The sequence below is a fragment of the Scyliorhinus torazame genome, chromosome 2 (genome assembly GCF_047496885.1).
Source record: "Scyliorhinus torazame isolate Kashiwa2021f chromosome 2, sScyTor2.1, whole genome shotgun sequence".
Classification (NCBI taxonomy): domain Eukaryota; kingdom Metazoa; phylum Chordata; class Chondrichthyes; order Carcharhiniformes; family Scyliorhinidae; genus Scyliorhinus; species Scyliorhinus torazame.
In genome coordinates, this window is record NC_092708.1 from 16307237 (window position 1) to 16331582 (window position 24346).

Consider the following 24346-nt stretch of genomic DNA (forward strand, 5'->3'; position numbering starts at 1 on the left):
TCACTGTAAAAGGGATGAGGCACTCACACCCCGCCTCTTTCCACAGACCAACATCTACAGAGTGAGACAGGGTGTATCCTCAGCATCACACCCCAGCACGTGGCTTAGAGCAAGGCTGGTTCAGTTAGACTGAGTTACTACATTTAGATTAGCAGAGACTCGAACTCATTGAGAACTGGGCTAATAGTTCAATAAAACACATTGAACTCACTTCAAAGTCTGGAGCGTCTTTTACTCAAAAACTGCATCAAGTGGCAGCTTGTGTTATTCCAAATTACATAACACAACACCCTATATCGAAGATCTATATGCGAAGCTGGTTGGGGGTCAAGCATTCACTAAGTTAGACGTGAGTTGTGCCTACCAGCAGCTGGAGCTGGACGACACCTGGTGGGAACATGTGACTATAAACACCCATTATGTTTTGCACCCCTACACACCCTTGCCCACTGGGGTTTCATCAGCGTGCGCTATATTCCAAAGAACAATGGAAAGTTTACTTCAAGGCTTGCCGGGTATCGCTGTGTACTTGGATGACTTATTAGCAACAGGACCTATAGAAGAATACTTGTCAAATTTGGAAGAAGTTATTAAGGAGATTCTCGGGAGCAGGAGAGCAGCTCAAGAGCGAGAAGTGTACTTTCCAGCTGAATGAGGTGGTTTACTGGATGATCGGGTGGGCACACGGGGGCTGTTTTCCGTGGAGGACAAGGTGCAGGAGGCACCGGACCCTCGGAATACCTCGAGACTCAAATCCTTGCTGGGGATAATAATAATCGCTTATTGTCACAAGTAGGCTTCAGTGAAGCGACTGTGAAAAGCCCCTTGGTGAACCATCATTGTTGGTTCCTCCCAAACCTGTCAGCAATGCTGGCTCCATTGCAGGCATAATTAAAGAAAGGTCAGAGGTGGGTCTGGAAGTCACCAGAGAACACAAAGAACAAAGAACAAAGAAAATTACAGCACAGGAACAGGCCCTTCGGCCCTCCCAGCCTGCGCCGATCCAGATCCTTTATCTAAACCTGTCGCCTATTTTCCAAGGATCTACTTCCCTCTGTTCCCCGCCCGTTCATATGTCTGTCTCGATGCATCTTGAATGATGCTATCGTGCCCGCCTCTACCACCTCCGCTGGCAAAGCGTTCCAGGCACCCTCTGCATAAAAAACTTTCCACGCACATCTCCCTTAAACTTTCCCCCTCTCACCTTGAAATCGTGACCCCTTGTAATTAACACCCCCACTCTTGGAAAAAGCTTGTTGCTATCTACCTTGTCCATACCTCTCATAATTTTGTAGACCTCAATCAGGTCCCCCCCTCAACTTCCGTCTTTCCAACGAAAACAACCCTAATCTACTCAACCTTTCTTCATAGCTAGCACCCTCCATACCAGGCAACATCCTGGTGAACCTCCTCTGCACCCTCTCTAAAGCATCCACATCCTTCTGGTAATGTGGCGACCAGAACTGCACGCAGTATTCCAAATGTGGCCTAACCAAAGTCCTAGACAACTGTAACATGACGTGCCGACTCTTGTACTCAATACCCCGTATCTTGAAGGTGGTTTGTTGGGGAGCTGTTGTCAAGTGACAGTTAAACAGTTAAACCCAAAACACTTCTTCAGTCCCGACCTCCTCCTCTAACCAAATAAAAAAGACAATCACTGTAAGGATCCCAGCCAAGTAAAGATCAAGAGGGAGACTCGAGGGCAGGTAGAAGTAGAAAAAAGTTGAACCGTGACGTCACAGCCTGCAGGTAAGTGATTGGCTGGTGACTGGTAAGTAGTTTTTCTTTTCCCTTAGCTGTTATCGTGCGGGGCGCAGTGGTTGCTGAGTGAGTGCTTGCTGAGCAGGGGAGTAAAAATATTTTTAAACTTACTGTTGGGAGTTTCGAGCTGAATCCGGTCAGAGTGAGGACAGAGTGACTGCTGGGTAAGTAGTAAAGATTTAAATTGTTTGCACGGGCCCAGAACAGCTGATTGCTGTGCTCGTGTGGGGCGCAGTGGTTGCTGGTTAAGTGTTTTATTTTTAGCTGTATTTATGTTGGGCAGTTTCTAAACCCGAGACACTGTACTTGCGGTGTCCCCCACCCTTCCACCTCCTCTAACCTCAGGGGTTGAGTGAATATCGGGTAAGCTCTTTCTTTCTTTTTCTTGTTTTTATCCGCAAGTTATCTAGAGGGGATGGCAGGGAAGGCAGTGCAATGTTCCTCCTGCAGAATGTTTGAGGTGAGGGACACCGTCAGTGTCCCTGCTGATTTCACCTGTGCAAGTGCACCCATCTCCAGCTCCTCAGAAACCGCGTTAGGGAACTGGAGCTGGATGAACTTTGGATCATTCGGGAGGCAGAGGTGGTCATAGATAGAAGCTTCAGGGATGTAGTAACTGCGAAGAATCAAGGTAGATGGGTGACGGTGAGAGGGGCTGGGAGGAAGCAGTCAGTACAGGAATCCCCTGTGGCCGTTCCCCTCAGTAACAAGTATACCGTTTTGGATACTGTTGAGGGGGACGACCTACCAGGGGTAAGCCACGGTGAACGGATCTCCAGCACTGAGTCTGTCCCTGTTGCTCAGAAGGGAAGGGGGGAGAGCAGAAGAGCAATAGTTATTGGGGCCTCGATAGTTAGAGGGACAGATAGACGGTTCTGTGGCAACGAAAGAGACTCACGGATGGTGTGTTGCCTCCCGAGTGCCAGGGTCCGTGACGTCTCGGACCGAGTTTTCAGAATCCTTAAAGGGGAGGGGGAGCAGTCACAAGTCGTGGTACACATTGGTACCAACAACATAGGTAAGAGAAGGGATGAGGATTTAAAACAGGAATTTAGGGAGCTAGGGTGGAAGCTGAGAGCCAGGACAAACCATGTTGTCATCTCTGGCTTGTTGCCGGTGCCACGTACTAGCGAGTTGAGGAACAGGGAGAGAGTGCAGATAAACACGTGGCTGCTGGGATGGTGTAGGAGGGAGGGTTTCAGGTACGTGGATAATTGGAGCACATTCTGGGGAAGGTGGGACCTGTACAGACAGGACGGTTTGCACCTGAACCAGAGGGGCATCAGTATCCTGGGAAGGAAATTTGCTACGGCTCTTCGGGGGGGTTTAAGCTAATTTGTCAGGGGGCTGGGAAAACGAGCTGTAGTCCAGAAGCCAGTGTTGAGAGTAGTGAGGTACTGAGGAGGGTATCAAGGTCGCAGGAGTGTACCGGCAGACAGAAAGGTGGGTTGAAGTGTGTCTACTTCAATGCAAGGAGCATCTGGAATAAGGTAGGTGAACTTGGAGCGTGGATTGGTACTTGGGACTATGATGTTGTGGCCATTACGGAGACATGGTTAGAACAGGGACAGGAATGGTTGTTGGAGGTTAGAACTTTCAGTAAGAGTAGGGAAGGTGGTAAAAGAGGTGGAGGAGTAGCATTGTTAATCAAGGATAGTTTAACGGCTGCAGAAAGGCCGTTTGAAGGGGATCTGCCTACTGAGGTAATATGGACCGAAGTTAGAAATAGGAAAGGAGCGGTCACATTGTTAGGAGTTTTCTATCGGCCCCCAAATAGCAATAGAGATGTGGAGGAAGAAATTGCAAAACAGATTATGGATAGGTGTGGAGGTCTCAGGGTAGTTGTCATGGGTGACTTTAACTTTCCAGATATTGATTGGAACCTCTATAGGTCGAACAGTTCGGATGGGGCAGTTTTTGTACAGTGTGTGCAGGAGGGTTTCCTGACACAATATGTGGATAGGCTGACAAGAGGGGGGGGGGGCCACATTGGATTTGGTACTGGGTAATGAACCGGGCCAAGTGTTAGATTTGTTTGTGGGAGAGCACTTTGGAGATAGTGACCACAATTCGGTGTCTTTCACTATTGCAATGGCGAGGGATAGGGCAGGGCAGGGTTTATAATTGGGGGAGGGGCAATTATGATGCGATTGGGCAAGAATTAGGGAGCATAAGATGGGAACAGAAACTGTCAGGGAAAGGCACAAATGAAAAGTGGAGCTTGTTCAAGGAACAAATACTGCGTGTCCTTGATAGGTATGTCCCTGTCAGGCAGGGAGGAAATGGCCGTGTGAGGGAACCATGGTTCACAAAAGAGGTTGAATGTCTTGTCAAGAGGAAAAAGGAAGAGTATGTAAGGATGAGAAAACAAGGTCCAGTAGGGTCGCTTGAGGGTTACAAGGTAGCAAGGAATGAGCTGAAAAAATGGTTTAGGAGAGCTAGGAGGGGGCATGAGAAGTCCTTGGCGGGTCGGATCAAGGAAAACCCCAAGGCTTTTTATTGTTATGTGAGATATAAAAGATTGACGAGGGTAAGGTTAGGGCCGGTCAAGGACAGTAGTGGGAACTTGTACATGGAGTCAGAAGAAATAGGAGAGGCGTTGAATGAATACTTTTCTTCAGTGTTCACAAAGGAGAGGGGGCCATGTTTTTGAGGATGAGAGTGTGATTCGGGCGGGTAGGCTGGAGGAAGTAGATGTTCTGAGGAAGGATGTATTAGCAATTTTGAAAAACCTGAGGGTCGACAAGTCCCCTGGACCAGATGGGATATACCCAAGGATTCTTTGGGAGGTAACGGATGAGATTGCAGCGCCTTTGGCTTTGACCTTTGGGTCCTCACTGTCCACGGGGATAGTGCCAGAGGACTGGAGAGTGGCGAATGTTGTTCCTCTGTTCAAGAAAGGAAATAGGAATGACCCTGGTAATTATAGGCCAGTTCGTCTTACTTCGGTGGTCGGGAAGATAATGGAAAAGATCCTGAAGGATAGGATTTATGACCATTTGGAAAGATGCAGCTTAATCCGGGATAGTCAACACGGATTCGTGAAGGGTAGGTCTTGCCTCACAAATTTGATTGAATTCTTTGAGGAGGTGACTAAGTGTGTAGATGAAGGTAGAGCAGTTGATGTCGTATACATGGATTTTAGTAAGGCGTTTCATAAGGTTCCCTTACTAGAAAGTAAGGTGTGGGATAGAGGGAAATTTGGCCAATTGGATAAGTAACTGGCTATCACATAGAACACAGAAGGTGGTGGTGGATGGAAGATTTTCAGACTGGAGACCAGTTAAAGCGGTGTACCACAGGGATCAGTGCTGGGTTCTCTGCTATTTGTGATTTTTATCAATGACTTGGAGGAAGGGGCTGAAGGGTAGGTCAGTAAATTTGCTAATGACACCAAGATTGGTGGAGTAGTGGATGAGGTGGAGGGTTGTTGTAGGCTGCAAAGAGACATTGATAGGATGCAGAGCTGGGCCGAAAAATGGCAGATGGAGTTTAACCCTGATAAGTGCGAGGTGATTCATTTTGGTAGAAAAAATTTGAATGCGGATTACAGGGTCAACGGCAGGGTTCTGAGGAATGTGGAGGAACAGAGAGATCTTGCGGTTCATGTCCACAGATCTCTGAAGGTTGCCACTCAAGTGGATAGAGCCGTGAAGAAGGCCTATAGTGTGTTAGTGTTTATTAACGGGGGGCTTGAGTTTAGGAGCCGCGGGGTTATGCTGCAACTGTACATGACCCTGGTGAGACCACATTTGGAGTACTGTGTGCAGTTCTGGTCACATCATTATAGGAAGGATGTGGAAGCATTGGAAAGGGTGCAAAGGAGATTTACCAGGATGCTGCCTGGTTTGGAGGGTAGGTCTTATGAGGAAAGGTTGAGGGAGCTAGGGCTTTTCTCTTTGGAGCGGAGGAGGATGAGAGGCGACTTAATAGAGGTTTATAAGATGATGAGGGGGATAGATAGAGTGGACGTTCAGAGACTATTTCCTCGGGTGGATGTAGCTGTTTCAAGGGGGCATATCTATAAGATTCAGGGTGGGAGATATAGGAGGGATTTCCGAGGTAGGTTCTTTACCCAGAGAGTGGTTAGGGTGTGGAATGGACTGCCTGCTGTGATAGTGGAGTCGGACACTTTAGGAACTTTCAAGTGGCACATGGAGCACACCAGAATGACAGGGAGTGCGATAGCTTGATCTTGGTTTCGGACAATGCTCGGCACAACATCGAGGGCCGAAGGGCCTGTTCTATGCTGTACTGTTCTATGTTCTACCCCGTCCGATGAAAGCAAGCATTCTGTATGCCTTCTTGACCACTCTATCGACCTGCGTTTCGGCGGGAGAACAGCTGGTGAGTGGTGAGTCAGTTTCAGCGGGAGCATTGCGGAAGGAGGTTGCTGGGAGGTAAGTCAACCTTTAAAAGCACTTGTCTTTGCAGGGGCAGGCCAGTCGATTTCGGCGGCGGGAGAACAGCTGGTGAGTGGTGAGTCAGTTTCAGCGGGAGCATTGCGGAAGGAGGTTGCTGGGAGGTAAGTCAACCTTTAAAAGCACTTGTCTTTGCAAGGGCAGGCCAGTCGATTTCGGTGGCGTGAGAACAGCTGGTGAGTGGTGAGTCAGTTTCAGCGGGAGCATTGCGGAAGGAGGTTGCTGGGAGGTAAGTCAACCTTTAAAAGCACTTGTCTTTGCAGGGGCAGGCCAGTCGATTTCGGCGGCGTGAGAACAGCTGGCTGGTTAGTCAATTTCAGCAGGAGCTGAGAATTTTTTCTTTTTTTTTTATTATTTTAAATTAGTTTTTTAGGCGGGAACAGGAAGTCGACCCGCGGACGTCTGGGAAGACCCTCCCCAATAAATTCTGGTGGAGAGGAAACCCAAGACACTACATGTGTAGTGTCTCCCACCCGCCCTCCTCCTCTAACCTAATAATAAAACCCATTGGTCTGAGGTAAGTACCATATTTTATTATATTATTATTATTTTTTAGCCAGATCTTGGTAGAAAGTTGGAGGAATGGCAGGGAAGGGAGTGCAATGTTCCTCCTGCAGGATGTTTGAGGTGAGGGATGCAGTTAGTGTCCCTGCTGATTTTACCTGCAGGAAGTGCTGCCATCTCCAGCTCCTCCAAGACCGAGTTAGGGAACTGGAGCTGGAGTTGGAAGAACTTCGGATCATTCGGGAGGCAGAAGGGGTCATAGATAGCAGCTTCAGGGAATTAGTTACACCAAAGATTGGAGATAGGTGGGTAACTGTAAGAGGGACTGGGAAAAAACAGTCAGTGCAGGGATCCCCTGCGGTCGTACCCCTGAGAAACAAGTATACCGCTTTGGATACTTGTGGGGGGGGGGACTTACCAGGGGTAAGCCATGGGGTACGGGCCTCTGGCACGGAGTCTGTCCCTGTTGCTCAGAAGGGAAGGGGGGAGAGGAGCAGAGCATTAGTAATTGGGGACTCTATAGTCAGGGGCACAGATAGGAGATTTTGTGGGAGCGTGAGAGACTCACGTTTGGTATGTTGCCTCCCAGGTGCAAGGGTACGTGATGTCTCGGATCGTGTTTTCCGGGTCCTTAGGGGGGAGGGGGAGCAGCCCCAAGTCGTGGTCCACATTGGCACCAACGACATAGGTAGGAAAGGGGACAAGGATGTCAGGCAGGCTTTCAGGGAGCTAGGATGGAAGCTCAGAACTAGAACAAACAGAGTTGTTATCTCTGGGTTGTTGCCCGTGCCACGTGATAGTGAGATGAGGAATAAGGAGAGAGAGCATTTAAACACGTGGCTACAGGGATGGTGCAGGCGGGAGGGATTCAGATTTTTGGATAACTGGGGCTCTTTCTGGGGAAGGTGGGACCTCTACAGACAGGATGGTCTACATCTGAACCTGAGGGGCACAAATATCCTGGGGGGGAGATTTGTTAGTGCTCTTTGGGGGGGGTTTAAACTAATGCAGCAGGGGCATGGGAACCTGGATTGTAGTTTTAGGGTAAGGGAGAATGAGAGTATAGAGGTCAGGAGCACAGATTTGACATCGCAGGAGGGGGCCAGTGTTCAGGTAGGTGGTTTGAAGTGTGTCTACTTCAATGCCAGGAGTATACGAAACAAGGTAGGGGAACTGGCAGCGTGGGTTGGTACCTGGGACTTCGATGTTGTGGCCATTTCGGAGACATGGATAGAGCAGGGACAGGAATGGATGTTGCAGGTTCCGGGGTTTAGGTGTTTTAGTAAGCTCAGAGAAGGAGGCAAAAGAGGGGGAGGTGTGGCGCTGCTAGTCAAGAGCAGTATTACGGTGGCGGAGAGGATGCTAGATGGGGACTCTTCTGCCGAGGTAGTATGGGCTGAAGTTAGAAACAGGAAAGGAGAGGTCACCCTGTTGGGAGTTTTTTATAGGCCTCCTAATAGTTCTAGGGATGTAGAGGAAAGGATGGCGAAGATGATTCTGGATATGAGCGAAAGTAACAGGGTAGTTATTATGGGAGATTTTAACTTTCCAAATATTGACTGGAAAAGATATAGTTCGAGTACAATAGATGGGTCGTTTTTTGTACAGTGTGTGCAGGAGGGTTTCCTGAAACAATATGTTGACAGGCCAACAAGAGGCGAGGCCACGTTGGATTTGGTTTTGGGTAATGAACCAGGTCAGCTGTTGGATTTGGAGGTAGGAGAGCACTTTGGGGATAGTGACCACAATTCGGTGACGTTTACGTTAATGATGGAAAGGGATAAGTATACACCGCAGGGCAAGAGTTATAGCTGGGGGAAGGGCAATTATGATGCCATTAGACGTGACTTGGGGGGGATAAGGTGGAGAAGTAGGCTGCAAGTGTTGGGCACACTGGATAAGTGGGGCTTGTTCAAGGATCAGCTACTGCGTGTTCTTGATAAGTATGTACCGGTCAGACAGGGAGGAAAGCGTCGAGCGAGGGAACCGTGGTTTACCAAGGAAGTGGAATCTCTTGTTAAGAGGAAGAAGGAGGCCTATGTGAAGATGAAGTGTGAAGTTTCGGTTGGGGCGATGGATAGTTACAAGGTAGCGAGGAAGGATCTAAAGAGAGAGCTAAGACGAGCAAGGAGGGGACATGAGAAGTATTTGGCAGGAAGGATCAAGGAAAACCCAAAAGCTTTCTATAGGTATGTCAGGAATAAGCGAATGACTAGGGAAAGAGTAGGACCAGTCAAGGACAGGGATGGGAAATTGTGTGTGGAGTCTGAAGAGATAGGCGAGATACTAAATGAATATTTTTCGTCAGTATTCACTCAGGAAAAAGATAATGTTGTGGAGGAGAATGCTGAGCCCCAGGCTAATAGAATGGATGGCATTGAGGTATGTAGGGAAGAGGTGTTGGCAATTCTGGACAGGCTGAAAATAGATAAGTCCCCGGGACCTGATGGGATTTATCCTAGGATTCTATGGGAGGCCAGGGAAGAGATTGCTGGACCTTTGGCTTTGATTTTTATGTCATCATTGGCTACAGGAATAGTGCCAGAGGACTGGAGGACAGCAAATGTGGTCCCTTTGTTCAAAAAGGGGAGCAGAGACAACCCCGGCAACTATAGGCCGGTGAGCCTCACGTCTGTAGTGGGTAAAGTCTTGGAGGGGATTATAAGAGACAAGATTTATAATCATCTAGATAGGAATAATATGATCAGGGATAGTCAGCATGGCTTTGTGAAGGGTAGGTCATGCCTCACAAACCTTATTGAGTTCTTTGAGAAGGTGACTGAACAGGTAGACGAGGGTAGAGCAGTTGATGTGGTGTATATGGATTTCAGCAAAGCGTTTGATAAGGTTCCCCACGGTAGGCTATTGCAAAAAATACGGAGGCTGGGGATTGAGGGTGATTTAGAGATGTGGATCAGAAATTGGCTAGCTGAAAGAAGACAGAGGGTGGTGGTTGATGGGAAATGTTCAGAATGGAGTACAGTCACAAGTGGAGTACCACAAGGATCTGTTCTGGGGCCGTTGCTGTTTGTCATTTTTATCAATGACCTAGAGGAAGGCGCAGAAGGATGGGTGAGTAAATTTGCAGATGATACTAAAGTCGGTGGTGTTGTCGATAGTGTGGAAGGATGTAGCAGATTACAGAGGGATATAGATAAGCTGCAGAGCTGGGCCGAGAGGTGGCAAATGGAGTTTAATGTAGAGAAGTGTGAGGTGATTCACTTTGGAAGGAATAACAGGAATGCGGAATATTTGGCTAATGGTAAAGTTCTTGAAAGTGTGGATGAGCAGAGGGATCTAGGTGTCCATGTACATAGATCCCTGAAAGTTGCCACCCAGGTTGATAGGGTTGTGAAGAAGGCCTATGGAGTGTTGGCCTTTATTGGTAGAGGGATTGAGTTCCGGAGTCGGGAGGTCATGTTGCAGCTGTACAGAACTCTGGTACGGCCGCATTTGGAGTATTGCGTACAGTTCTGGTCACCGCATTATAGGAAGGACGTGGAGGCTTTGGAGCGGGTGCAGAGGAGATTTACCAGGATGTTGCCTGGTATGGAGGGAAAATCTTATGAGGAAAGGCTGATGGACTTGAGGTTGTTTTCGTTGGAGAGAAGAAGGTTAAGAGGAGACTTAATAGAGGCATACAAAATGATCAGGGGGTTGGATAGGGTGGACAGTGAGAGCCTTCTCCCGCGGATGGATATGGCTGGCACGAGGGGACATAACTTTAAACTGAGGGGTAATAGATATAGGACAGAGGTCAGAGGTAGGTTCTTTACGCAAAGAGTAGTGAGGCCGTGGAATGCCCTACCTGCTACAGTGGTGAACTCGCCAACATTGAGGGCATTTAAAAGTTTATTGGATAAACATATGGATGATAATGGCATAGTGTAGGTTGGATGGCTTTTGTTTCGGTGCAACATCGTGGGCCGAAGGGCCTGTACTGCGCTGTATTGTTCTATGTTCTATGTTCTATGCGTTGCCACCTTCAGGGTACAATGGACCTGAACTCCCAGATCTCTCTGTACATCAATTTTCCCCAGGACTCTTCCATTGACCGTATAGTTCGCTCTTGAATTAGATCTTCCAAAATGCATCATCTCGCATTTGCCTGGATTGAACTCCATCTGCCATTTCTCTGCCCAACTCTCCAATCTATCTATATTTTGCTGTATTCTCTGACAGTCCCCCTCGCCATCTGCAACTCCACCAATCTTAGTATCATCTGCAAACTTGCTAATCAGACCACCTATACCGTCATCCAGATCATTTATGTATATCACAAACAACAGTGGTCCGAGCACGGATCCCTGTGGAACACCACTAGTCACTTTTCTCCATTTTGAGACACTCCCTTCCACCACTACTCTCTGTCTCCTGTTGCCCAGCCAGTTCTTTATCCATCTAGCTAGTACACCCTGAACCCCATAAGACTTCACTTTTTCCATCAACCTGCCATGGGAAACGCCTTACTGAAGTCTATGTGTAGAACATAGAACATAGAAAATACAGCACAGAACAGGCCCTTCGGCCCACGATGTTGTGCCGAACCTTTGTCCTAGATTAATCATAGATTATCATTGAATTTACAGTGCAGAAGGAGGCCATTCGGCCCTTTGAGTCTGCACCGGCTCTTTGGAAAGAGCACCCTATCCAAACTCAACACCTTCACCCAACACCAGGGGCAATTTGGACATTAAGGGCAATTTATCATTGGCCAATTCACCTAACCCGCACATCTTTGGATTGTGGGAGGAAACCGGAGCACCCGGAGGAAACCCACGCAGACACGGGGAGGACGTGCAGACTCCGCACAGACAGTGACCCAAGCCGGAATCGAACCTGGGACCCTGGAGCTGTGAAGCAATTGTGCTATCCACAATGCTACCGTGCTGCCCCAATGTATATGACATCTACAGCCCTTCCCTCATCAATTAACTTTGTCACTTCCTCAAAGAAGCATTTAGCCAGGTCAAGTCAAGCAGGTGTTGCCGTCGTCATGTTTACTGGTGCACTTTGACCCTACCAAGAAGGTAATACTAACGTGTGATACATCTCCATATGGGCATGGATGAAGAGGTGGAGAGACCTGGGGGATAAGCGTCGAGAACCCTCACAGACACAGAGAAGAATTATTGACAGATCGGGAGAGAGCTGTCATTTGTCACAAAAGTTCCACCAATATCTGTACAGGAAACATTTCACTTCAGTGACAGACAACAACCCCCTGTTGGGTTCATTCAAGAAAGATAAGGCAATTCCACCAATAGCTTTTGCTGGATACAGTGGTGGCCATTGTTCTTAAGGAAGCTGAAGAGAACAGCATCGAACATCGCCCAGGATGCAAACAGCCAGTGCAGATGCCCAGAGTCGTCTTCCCTTGCCAGAGGCGGGTGCACCCCCCCTGGCCCCCGCCACACCCCGCCGACACCCCCACTCCCACCAACACCAGAAATGTAAGAATGGCCGTGGATTTTCTGGACATTTTGGCAGTGTCGGCTCAGCAGATTAATTACTGGACAAACAGAGGCCCAGTCTTGTCGAAGGTGGATGGTGGAATGAGAGAGCTTCACAGGAAGTGAAGTCTTACCAGGTAAGCTCAGCGGTGAGGATGGTATCGCCCCCTGGGGGTCAAGAGTGTTCGTCCCCGGGCCAGGAAGAGAAGTATTATTATGGTAGAGAAGAAAGACAGAGTGCCCATCCGGGTGTAACCCATCGAAATTGCACATTGGGAGGTTTGGTTTGAGGAAAGAAATATTGCGACTCAAACTAAAAATGGTGGGCGGTATTTACTGACCGCCCCGCCATGGTGGGGGACGCGGCCCACCAACGGGATCTACCGGTCCAGCCTTGTCAACGGGATTTGCCGTTGTCGCCGGGAGACCCGTGCGTCGGCGCGGGAATGGAATTTTATCGGCGGTGTCAACAGCCGGTACGTCCTGGCCAATAAATGCACAACTATGGAAATCACAGGAATCCAGACACAGGACCGATCGTGGTGAACCACAAGAGAAATCAGAAGCAAAAGAGCAACTTCATAGCGAAAAGGAGGAAGGGTCATTGAAACCAGGGAACCGCAGTTACTCGCGGACCCTGAGCAAGAGGGTCATCTGACATTTGTGGTTGCAAAGGGCTGTTGAGGTGAGAAACTGCATAGGCTACATGAAACAGACATGTGTTGTTTCCCAGGTTCTGGGAAGAATGACTTCAGCCACATGACATACGTCATCGAGCGTTCGAGAAGGGAAGAAATGGTATAAAAGTACGGGAGATTGGAGCCTCGGGAGCGACTGCCCTGGGAACAACCATCGCAGAAGACCATCCCGGGTACTCCGAGACCAGTGCAGTATCCCCCCGGAGAATTGCCTGGCAAGCCTTTCTGCTAGGCTACACTTCAGTCTGATTTGTTAGTTAAGTAAGGTTACATAGAATATAGAACACAGAACAGTACAGCACAGAACAGGCCCTTCGGCCCTCAATGTTGTGCCGAGCCTTGTCCGAAACCAAGATCAAGCTATCCCACTCCCTGTCATCCTGGTGTGCTCCATGTGCCTATCCAATAACCACTTGAAAGTTCCTAAAGTGTCCGACTCCACTATCACAGCAGGCAGTCCATTCCACACCCTAACGCTCTCTGAGTAAAGAACCTACCTCGGAAATCCCTCCTGTATCTCCCACCATGAACCTTATAGTTATGCCCCCTTGTAACAGCTACATCCACGCGAGGAAATAGTCTCTGAACGTCCACTCTATCTATCCCCCTCATCATCTTAAAAACCACTATTAAGTCGCCTCTCATCCTCCTCCACTCCAAAGAGAAAAGCCCTAGCTCCCTCAACCTTTCCTCATAAGACCTATCCTGCAAACCAGGCAGCATCCTGGTAAATCTCCTTTGCACCCTTTCCAATGCTTCCACATCCTTCCTATAATGAGGTGACCAGAACTGCACACAATACTCCAAATGTGGTCTCACCAGGGTCACGTACAGTTGCAGCATAACCCCGCGGCTCCTAAACTCAAGACCCCCGTTAATAAACGCGGACACACTATAGGCCTTCTATAAGGTTAATTAGTATATTGAGTTAAAGAGTATGTGTGATACAATCGTTTGTGACTTTTATTGAGTTTAAAGTCTGTGTGACAGATTAGTACAAAAATAGAGTCTTTGCATGAATATTATGAGTCTTGTGTAGTTTGTGTGAGTGTCAGTTGTGAATCCTCAAGAAGAGGGAGCAACACAAGCTTGTCTACAATGAAGGAGCAAGTGAGAAGCTACGTGTGACGGCCTGGCATTGATGCTGCAATTCAAAGTGTACCCAGGGAGGGAGCTGCCCAATCAGAGGGTAACAGGCGGATATTTATCCCCCGGGAAACAGTGGAAGCAGAGGACGGCCAAACGTCAGTACAAGGAGGGAGTCTCTGTGTGGTAGTAGAGGTGTTACGGTACCTGGTCATTCTGGAACACCATTGGTAGAAATTGTATGCTTCCTATTGGTCAAGCTGTATGGTAGCTCCGCCCTGCTCGGCGGGGTATAAGAGCCCGTGCCGCCCCAGCAGCCTTCATTTTGTACCTGAGCTGCTGGGGGAATCATCTAGCTTATTGTTATAACCTGCCTGCTAACCATTGGCTGGGGACTAATGACAATCCCACAATCCTGTGGGAGTATGAGCTTCCCCAATGAGGGGGGCGGAGAAATCATTAGCAGACTCCCTGCATAAATAAAGCTGGTCAGTTTGGAACCAGCAGGAAGGAGTGAGCAGCAAGGGAAGTTGCTGCTGCTGTTGTATATATATGTTATTGTAAATAAATGTTATTTCTTTGTACCCTTAAAACTCGTCCTGGATTCTTCGTGGCCCTTACAAAACTCATTGAAGCCTTCAGTTGGACTACAACCTCGCTTTAGTGGTCAGTGATCGTGCATCAATTTAATAAGCTTGATTTAAAAGGATGGAGCTCCAAATCAAGCCGGAGTGTCTGCAACTCAGCCCCCACGCGGCGAACTCAGCGGCAACCTTTAAGCACTGGCTGGCGTGTTTCAAAGGATATCTCGGAACGGCCGAAAACACACCCACGGGAGAACAGAAATTGCAAGTCCTGCACTCGAGGGTGAGCCCGGAGATTTACACCCTCATCGAGGAAGTGGAAGACTTCGATGCCGCAATAGAGCTGCTAAAAGGACATTCTATTCGCCCGGTAAACCAGGTCTATGCCCGATATCTGCTGGCAACAAGGCGACAAATCCCTGGGGAATTGCTGGAAGAATTCTACTGTGCGCTCCTGGTGTTGGGGAGAAACTGCAGCTGCCCGCAAGTTTCGGCGAGCGACCACACAGAACACTTGATCCGGGACGCTTTCGTGGCAGGTATGCTGTCCTCCCAAATCCGCCAGCGATTGCTGGAAAAAGACACTCTAGGTCTCAAGGAGGCACGGGCCCTTGCAGGCTCCCTGGATGTGGCCTCCAGAAACACCCGCGCTTACGTTCCCGACTGCGCGGCAGCCCCCTGGGCAGCGTGGAAGCCCTCCGCAGCCGACCCCGAGACATCCCCCATCCCCCCACAAGCCTGTGCTGCAAGGCAGCCTGGCAACCCCGGGGGGCCCCGCTGCTACTTTTGCGGGCAGGCCAAGCACCCCCAGCAGTGCTGCCCAGCCCGTGAATCCACCTGCAAGGGATGCGGCAAAAAGGGCCATTTCGTGGGGGTATGTCAGGCCCGTGCGGTTGCCGCGGTCTCCGGCGGCGAATGCCGACCGCCACCACAAAACTCTCCACGGTCCCCGTGCGGCCAGCGAGCGCCGCCACTCCAATCTGTGTAGAAGATTGTAGTTTAGTCGGGCAGTATGGTCGGCACGGGCTTGGAGGGCCGAAGGGCCTGTTCCTGTGCTGTACATTTCTTTGTTCTTTGTTCTTTGTTCAGGGCTACGTGCGGCCCCCAGGCGCCGCCATCTTGTCCCGCGGACGCCACATTAGATGGATGGGCGCCGCCATTTTGTGCACCCCCAGCCATGTGCGACCAATGGGAGCCGCCATCTTGGATGGACCCCCAGGACCCAAGCTCGGCTGACCACGCACTCCCCGAAGAGAACACTCAACTGCTGCGATTAGCCTCGGTGACTCTGGATCAGTCCCGGCCTCGAACACTCTCAACTGCTACAACGACAGTCCCTGGAGAGCTCAAGTAGTGGTGGTAAAGACCGAGGAGAAGCATAGGATGGTCCTCGACTACAGTCAGACCATCAACAGGTTTATGCAGCTGGACGCGTATCCTCTCCCCCGCATATCCGACCTGGTAAACAGGATCGCGCATTATAAGGTCTTCTCCACGGTGGATCTTAAGTCCGCATACCACCAGCTCCCCACCCGCACTGGTGACCGCAAATACACTGCCTTCGAGGCATATGGGCGGCTCTACCACTTCTTAAGGGTTCCCTTCGATGTCACCAATGGGGTCTCAGTCTTCCAGCGCGCGATGGACCGAATGGTTGACCGGTACGGTTTACGGGCAACATTCCCGTATCTCGATAATGTCACCATCTGCGGCCACGACCAGCAGGACCATGACACCAACTTCCAAAAATTCCTCCAGACCGCAAAGATCCTTAACCTTACATACAACAAGGACAAATGCGTGTTTAGCACCGACCGCCTAGTCATCCTCGGCTACGTAGTGCGAAATGGAGTTATAGGGCCTGACCCTGAACGCATGCGCCCCTTATGGAGTTCCCCCTCCCTCACTGCTCTAAGGCCCTGAAACGCTGCTTAGGGTTTTTTTAGCTACGACGCCCAGTGGGTCCCCAACTATGCGGACAAGGCCCGTCCCCTGATCCAAACCACAGCTTTTCCCCTGTCGATAGAGGCCTCCCGGTTCCCATTCACCATCCCCTGCCCCAACATGACCGCAACCACTGTCATCAAGGCCCTCCATAGCATCTTTGCACTGTTTGGGTTCCCCGCCTACATTAATAGTGATAGGGGGTCCCCATTTATGAGCGACGAACTGCGTCAATTCCTGCTCAGCAAGGGCATTGCCTCGAGCAGGACGACCAGTTACAACCCCCGGGGTAACGGACAAGTAGAGAGGGAAAACGGAATGGTCTGGAAGACCGTCCTACTGGCCCTACGGTCCAGGAATCTCCCAGTCTTCCACTGGCAGGAAGTCCTCCCGGATGCCCTCCACTCCATCCGGTCACTGCTCTGTACCACGACCAACCAAACACCTCACGAACGTCTCCTTGTCTTCCCCAGGAAGTCCTCCTCTGGGACCTCGCCCCCGACCTGGCTGGCAGCTCCCGGACCCATCCTGCTCCGAAAACACGTGCGGGCGCACAAGTCGGACCCGTTGGTCGAGAAGGTCCATCTGCTCCATGCTAACCCCCAGTACGCCTACGTGGCGTACCCCGACGGCCGACAAGATACGGTCTCCCTACGGGACCTGGCACCCGCCAGAGCCCCACGCACACCCCAGCCACCAGTCTTACCCTCCACTACACCAGGACACCTGACAGGAGGATGGGTCCTTCCGCCGGCCCCGTCTAGGCCCCCCCACCCACTAACGCAACCGCAGACGCTCCCTTCCCAGGCCAGCCATTTTCCCCACCAGTGCCGTCTAGGGGTGCCGAAGCTGCCACAGAGATCGAGGCCACGCTCCCGGAGTCACAGACGCCCGAGCCTCCACCGGAGTCACCACCGAAGCTCCGGCGATCTCACAGGACGACCAGGGCCCCCGATCGACTGATTGCTTCATTTTAAATTGTAAATTTAAATCATAAATTGTAAATAGTTACTAGAATTGTAAACAGTTACAAAACACTGTACGGATGTATTACGGTACCTCCATAACTAATTCTACCACGTTACCATGTTGTAATATCAGGCCACCACCCCCCGCCGGACTCTATTTTAACAGGGGGTGAATGTGGTAGTAGAGGTATTACGGTACCTGGTAATGTTGGAACACCATTGGTGGAAACTGTATGCTTTCTATTGGTTAGGATGTATGGTAGCTCCGCCTTGCTAGGTGGGGTATAAGAACCCGTGCTGCCCCAGCAGCCTTCATTCTGTACCTGAGCTGCTGGGGGAAACATCTAGCTTATTAAAGCCTTCAGTTGGACTACAACCTCGCTTTAGTGGTCATTGATCGTGCATCAATTTGTGAAATAAGGTCAACAGTAACCACCTCAATAAAGGAACCACAGTCACTGGAGCTACGTCCCTCTAAGAGAAAGAATGAGCAACTGGACAGACTGAGTTGTTGGCGGACTGGGGTAACAATGTTCATTATTGTTACTGTTTTGGCAGTGGTGTAATTTAATTATTCCCATGCGTAAAAAGGGACTGAAAGGGGAAAGGATTTCCATAGAATCGCGATACAGAGAGATCTCGGAGTACAGGTCCACAGGTCACTGAAAGGGGCAACACAGGTGGAGAAGGTAGTCAAGAAGGCATACGGCATGCTTGCCTTCATTGGCTGGGGCATTGAGTATAAGAATTGGCAAGTCATGTTGCAGCTGTATAGAACCTTAGTTAGGCCACACTTGGAGTATAGTGTTCAATTCTGGTCGCCACACTACCAGAAGGATGTGGAGGCTTTAGAGAGGGTGCAGAAGAGATTTACCAGAATGTTGCCTGGTATGGAGGGCATTAGCTATGAGGAGCGGTTGAATAAACTCGCTTTGTTCTCACTGGAACGAAGGAGGTTGAGGGGAGACCTGATAGAGGTATACAAAATTGTGAGGGGCTTAGACAGAGTGGATAGTCAGAGGCTTTTCCCCAGGGTAGAGGGGTCAATTACTAGGGGGCATAGGTTTAAGGTGAGAGGGGCAAGGTTTAGAGTAGATGTACGAGGCAAGTTTTTTACACAGAGGGTAGTGGGTGCCTGGAACTCACTACCGGAGGAGGTGGTGGAAGCAGGGACGATAGGGACATTTAAGGGACATCTTGACAAATATATGAATAGGATGGGAATAGAAGGATACGGACCCAGGAAGTGTAGAAGATTGTAGTTTAGTCGGGCAGCATGGTCGGCACGGGCTTGGAGGGCCGAAGGGCCTGTCCCTGTGCTGTACATTTCTTTGTTCCTTGTTTGTTTGAAACCGGAGCACCCGGAAGAAACCCGCGCAGACACGGGGAGGACGTGCAGACTCCGCACAGGCAGTGACCCAAGCCGGGAATCGAACCTGGGACCTTGGCACCATGAGGCAGCAGTGCTAACCACTGTAGGTACATATGTATGTTCTGGGCCCAGAGGCCTGAGGCTCACCTTTGACGGTGCTGAGCTTGCAGGTGTAAACCCCTGTGTCGTCTTCATGAACCGAGTTGAGGAGCAGCTTACACTTCTTGCCGTCAAAGTGCATCTTGCAGTTGAGCAGGGCTGGCTGGACCAGCTTCCCATTGGTCAGCCAGTCAACGTCAACGTCGGGGGGCCCTCGAACCTCGCATTCGAAGCAGGCCGATTCTCCCGCGTTCACCGTAATGTCCCGTGCCGGGGCCAGGATGCTCAGTGTCTGGTCCTCACGTCGATCTGCAACAAGCAGCAAAACACAGGGCAGCACGTGAATAACCAACACACGATTTACCTTCACACGGCACCATTGAGGGAGTGAAATATCGCTGGGCTGCTGAACAACAGCGCCATTAGTCAAAGACTTGATATCAAAACAGATACCAGGCCAAGACTCCATCTACACCTCCCGCTGCCTGGGGAAAGCGGGCAGCATAATCAAAGATCCCTCCCACCCGGCTTACTCACTCTTCCAACTCCTTCCATCGGGCAGGAGATACAGAAGTCTGAGAACACGCACGAACAGACTCAAAAACAGCTTCTTCCCCACTGTTACCAGACTCCTAAACTACCCTCTTCTGGACTGACCTCATTAACACTACACCCTGTATGCTTCACCCGATGCCGGTGCTTATGTAGTTACATTGCATATGTTGTGTTGCCTTATTATCTATTTTCTTTGTATTTTCTTTTCAGGTACTTAATGATCTGTTGAGCTGCTCACAGAAAAATACCTTTCACCGTACCTCGGTACACGTGACAATAAACAAATCCAATCCAAGCGACCGGAGTTTGGTCAAGCGGGAGAGAGACAGAGAGGTTTTGGGAGGGGTTTAGATCATGTGCAGTGGGAAGAACAATGGCCGCGCCTGTGAAAACATGGGCAAGAGGCCAAAAGTAGAGGGGTGCAGAGATCTCGGAGAATGGCAGGAAAGGAGGGCATCACAGAGACAGAGAAAAAGTGGACATACAGCGCACCACAGCACAGGGTCAGTACTGAGGGAGTGCTGCACTGTCAGAGGGTCAGTACTGAGGGAGTGCTGCACTGTCAGAGGGTCAGTGCTGAGGGAGTGCGGCACTGTCAGAGGGTCAGTACTGAGAGAGTGCTGCACTGTCAGAGGGTCAGTACTGACGGAGTGCCGCAGTGTCAGAGGGTCAGTACTGAGAGAGTGCCGCATTGTCAGAGGGTCAGTACTGAGGGAGTGCTACACTGTCAGAGGGTCAGTACTGAATGAGTGCTGCACTGTCAGAGGGTCAGTACTGAGGGAGCGCCGCACTGTCAGAGGGTCAGTCCTGAGGGAGTGCTGCACTGTCAGAGGGTCAGGACTGAGGGAGTGCCGCACTGTCAGAGGGTCAGTCCTGAGGGAGTGCTGCACTGTCAGAGGGTCAGTACTGAGGGAGTGCTGCACTGTCAGAGGGTCAGTACTGAGGAAGTGCTGCACTGTCAGAGGGTCAGTACTGAGAGAGTGCTGCACTGTCAGAGGGTCAGTACTGAGGGAGTGCCGCACTGTCAGAGGGTCAGTACTGAGGAAGTGCTGCATTAATCCAGATGGGTTCTAAAAACAATTGATGAATGTTTCACGACCCCTCTCACTGAGATTAGCTTTCAATTTCAAATTTTATTTAATTACGTTTAAATTCTCACAGCCATGTGATGGGGTTGGATCCCACATCCCCATCAAACACTCCCAGGATAGGTACAGTACGGGGTTAGATACAAAGTAAAGCTCCCTCTACACTGTCCCCACCAAACACTCCCAGGACAGGTACAGCACGGGATTAGATACAGAGTAAAGCTCCCTCTACACTGTCCCCATCAAACACTCCCTGGACAGGTACAGCACGGGGTTAGATACAGAGTAAAGCACTGTCTACACTGTCTCCATCAAACACTCCCAGGACAGGTACAGCACGGGGTTAGATACAGAGTAAAGCTCCCTCTACACTGTCTCCATCAAACACTCCCAGGACAGGTACAGCACGGGGTTAGATACAGAGTAAAGCTCCCTCTACACTGTCCCCATCAAACGCTCCAAGGACAGGTACAGCATGGGGTTAGATACAGAGTAAAGCTCCCTCTACACTGTCCCCTTCAAACACTCCCAGGACAGATACAGCACGGGGTTAGATACAGAGTAAAGCTCCCTCTACACTGTCCCCATCAAACACTCCCAGGACAGGTACAGCATGGGGTTAGATACAAAGTAAAGCTCCCTCTACACTGTCCCCATCAAACACTCCCAGGACAGGTACAGCACGGGGTCAGATACAGAGTAAAGCTCCCTCTACACTATCCCAATCAAACACTCCCAGGACAGGTACAGCACGGGGTTAGATACAAAGTAAAGCTCCTTCTACACTGTCCCCATCAAACACTCCCAGGACAGGTACAGCACGGGGTCAGATACAGATTAAAGCTCCCTCTACACTGTCCCCATCAAACACTCCAGGGCAGGTACAGCACAGGGTTAGCTACAGAGTAAAGCTCCCTCTACACTGTCCCCATCAAACACTCCCAGGACAGGTGCAGCACGGGGTTAGATACAGAGTAAAGCTCCCTCTACACTGTCCCCATCAAACACTCCCTGGACAGGTACAGCACGGGGTTAGATACAGATTAAAGCTCTGTCTACACTGTCTCCATCAAACACTCCCAGGACAGGTACAGCACGGGGTTAGATACAGAGTAAAGCTCCCTCTACACTGTCTCCATCAAACACTCCCAGGACAGGTACAGCACGGGGTTAGATACAGAGTAAAGCTCCCTCTACACTGTCCCCATCAAACACTCCCAGGACAGGTACAGCACGGGATTAGATACAGAGTAAAGCTCCCTCTACACTGTCCCCATCAAACACTCCCAGGACAGGTACAGCATGGGGTTAGATACAAAGTAAAGCTCCCTCTACACTGTCCCCATCAAACACTCCCAGGACAGGTACAGCACGGGATTAGATACAGAGTAAAGCTCCCTCTACACTGTCCCCATCAAACACTCCCTGGACAGGTACAGCACGGGGTTAGATACAGAGTAAAGCTCTGTCTACACTGTCTCCATCAAACACTCCCAGGACAGGTACAGCACGGGGTTAGATACAGAGTAAAGCTCCCTCTACACTGTCCCTATCAAACACTCCCAGGATAGGTACAGTACGGGGTTTGATACAGAGTAAAGCTCCCTCTACACTGTCCCCATCAAACACTCCCAGGAAAGGTACAGCACGGGGTTAGATACAAAGTAAAGCTCCCTCTACACTGTCCCCATCAAACACTCCAGGGCAGGTACAGCACAGGGTTAGATACAGAGTAAAGCTCCCTCTACAGTCCCTCTGCAGTCACAATGTTGGGGGTATACTACAGGCCTCCCAACAGCCAGCGGGAGATAGAGGAGCAGATAGGTAGACAGATTTTGGAAAAGAGTAAAAACAACAGGTTTGTGGTGATGGGAGACTTCAACTTCCCCAATATTGACTGGGACTCACTTAGTGCCAGGGGCTTAGACGGGGCAGAGTTTGTAAGGAGCATCCAGGAGGGCTTCTTAAAACAATATGTAAACAGTCCAACTAGGGAAGGGGCGGTACTGGACCTGGTATTGGGGAATGAGCCCGGCCAGGTGGTAGATGTTTCAGTAGGGGAGCATTTCGGTAACAGTGACCACAATTCAGTAAGTTTTAAAGTACTGGTGGACAAGGATAAGAGTGGTCCGAGGATGAATGTGCTAAATTGGGGGAAGGCTAATTATAACAATATTAGGCGGGAACTGAAGAACATAGATTGGGGGCGGATGTTTGAGGGCAAATCAACATCTGACATGTGGGAGGCTTTCAAGTGTCAGTTGAAAGGAATACAGGACAGGCATGTTCCTGTGAGGAAGAAAGATAAATACGGCAATTTTCGGGAACCTTGGATGACGAGTGATATTGTAGGCCTCGTCAAAAAGAAAAAGGAGGCATTTGTCAGGGCTAAAAGGCTGGGAACAGATGAAGCCTGTGTGGCATATAAGGAAAGTAGGAAGGAACTTAAGCAAGGAGTCAGGAGGGCTAGAAGGGGTCATGAAAAGTCATTGGCAAATAGGGTTAAGGAAAATCCCAAGGCTTTTTGCACTTACATAAAAAGCAAGAGGGTAGCCAGGGAAAGGGTTGGCCCACTGAAGGATAGGCAAGGGAATCTATGTGTGGAGCCAGAGGAAATGGGCGAGGTACTAAATGAATACTTTGCATCAGTATTCACCAAAGAGAAGGAATTGGTAGATGTTGAGTCTGGAGAAGGGGGTGTAGATAGCCTGGGTCACATTGTGATCCAAAAAGACGAGGTGTTGGGTGTCTTAAAAAATATTAAGGTAGATAAGTCCCCAGGGCCGGATGGGATCTACCCCAGAATACTGAAGGAGGCTGGAGAGGAAATTGCTGAGGCCTTGACAGAAATCTTTGGATCCTCGCTGTCTTCAGGGGATGTCCCGGAGGACTGGAGAATAGCCAATGTTGTTCCTCTGTTTAAGAAGGGTGGCAGGGATAATCCCGGGAACTACAGGCCGGTGAGCCTTACTTCAGTGGTAGGGAAATTACTGGAGAGAATTCTTCGAGACAGGATCTACTCCCATTTGGAAGCAAATGGACGTATTAGTGAGAGGCAGCACGGTTTTGTGAAGGGGAGGTCGTGTCTCACTAACTTGATAGAGTTTTTCGAGGAGGTCACTAAGATGATTGATGCAGGTAGGGCAGTAGATGTTGTCTATATGGACTTCAGTAAGGCCTTTGACAAGGTCCCTCATGGTAGACTAGTACAAAAGGTGAAGTCACACGGGATCAGGGGTGAACTGGCAAGGTGGATACAGAACTGGCTAGGCCATAGAAGGCAGAGGGTAGCAATGGAGGGATGCTTTTCTAATTGGAGGGCTGTGACCAGTGGTGTTCCACAGGGATCAGTGCTGGGACCTTTGCTCTTTGTAGTATATATAAATGATTTGGAGGAAAATGTAACTGGTCTGATTAGTAAGTTTGCAGACGACACAAAGGTTGGTGGAATTGCGGATAGCGATGAGGACTGTCTGAGGATACAGCAGGATTTAGATTGTCTGGAGACTTGAGCGGAGAGATGACAGATGGAGTTTAACCTGGACAAATGTGAGGTAATGCATTTTGGAAGGGCTAATGCAGGTAGGGAATATACAGTGAATGGTAGAACCCTCAAGAGTATTGAAAGTCAAAGAGATCTAGGAGTACAGGTCCACAGATCACTGAAAGGGGCTACACAGGTGGAGAAGGTAGTCAAGAAGGCATACGGCATGCTTGCCTTCATTGGCCGGGGCATTGAGTATAAGAATTGGCAAGTCATGTTGCAGCTGTATAGAACCTTAGTTAGGCCACACTTGGAGTATAGTGTTC

The 24346-nt window shown here is 49.8% G+C and overlaps 1 protein-coding gene across 7 annotated transcripts in view; it reads right to left on the minus strand.

Moving 5' to 3' along the window:
* Window positions 1-24346, minus strand: part of spega (striated muscle enriched protein kinase a) — a 1182457-nt gene that overhangs the window by 848907 nt on the left and 309204 nt on the right. For all 7 annotated transcript variants that reach the window (XM_072468701.1, XM_072468720.1, XM_072468711.1 and 4 more), the window contains one exon: window positions 18942-19202. In XM_072468701.1, coding sequence (XP_072324802.1) covers window positions 18942-19202 — 261 coding nt within the window. The remainder of the gene's footprint in view (window positions 1-18941; window positions 19203-24346) is intronic.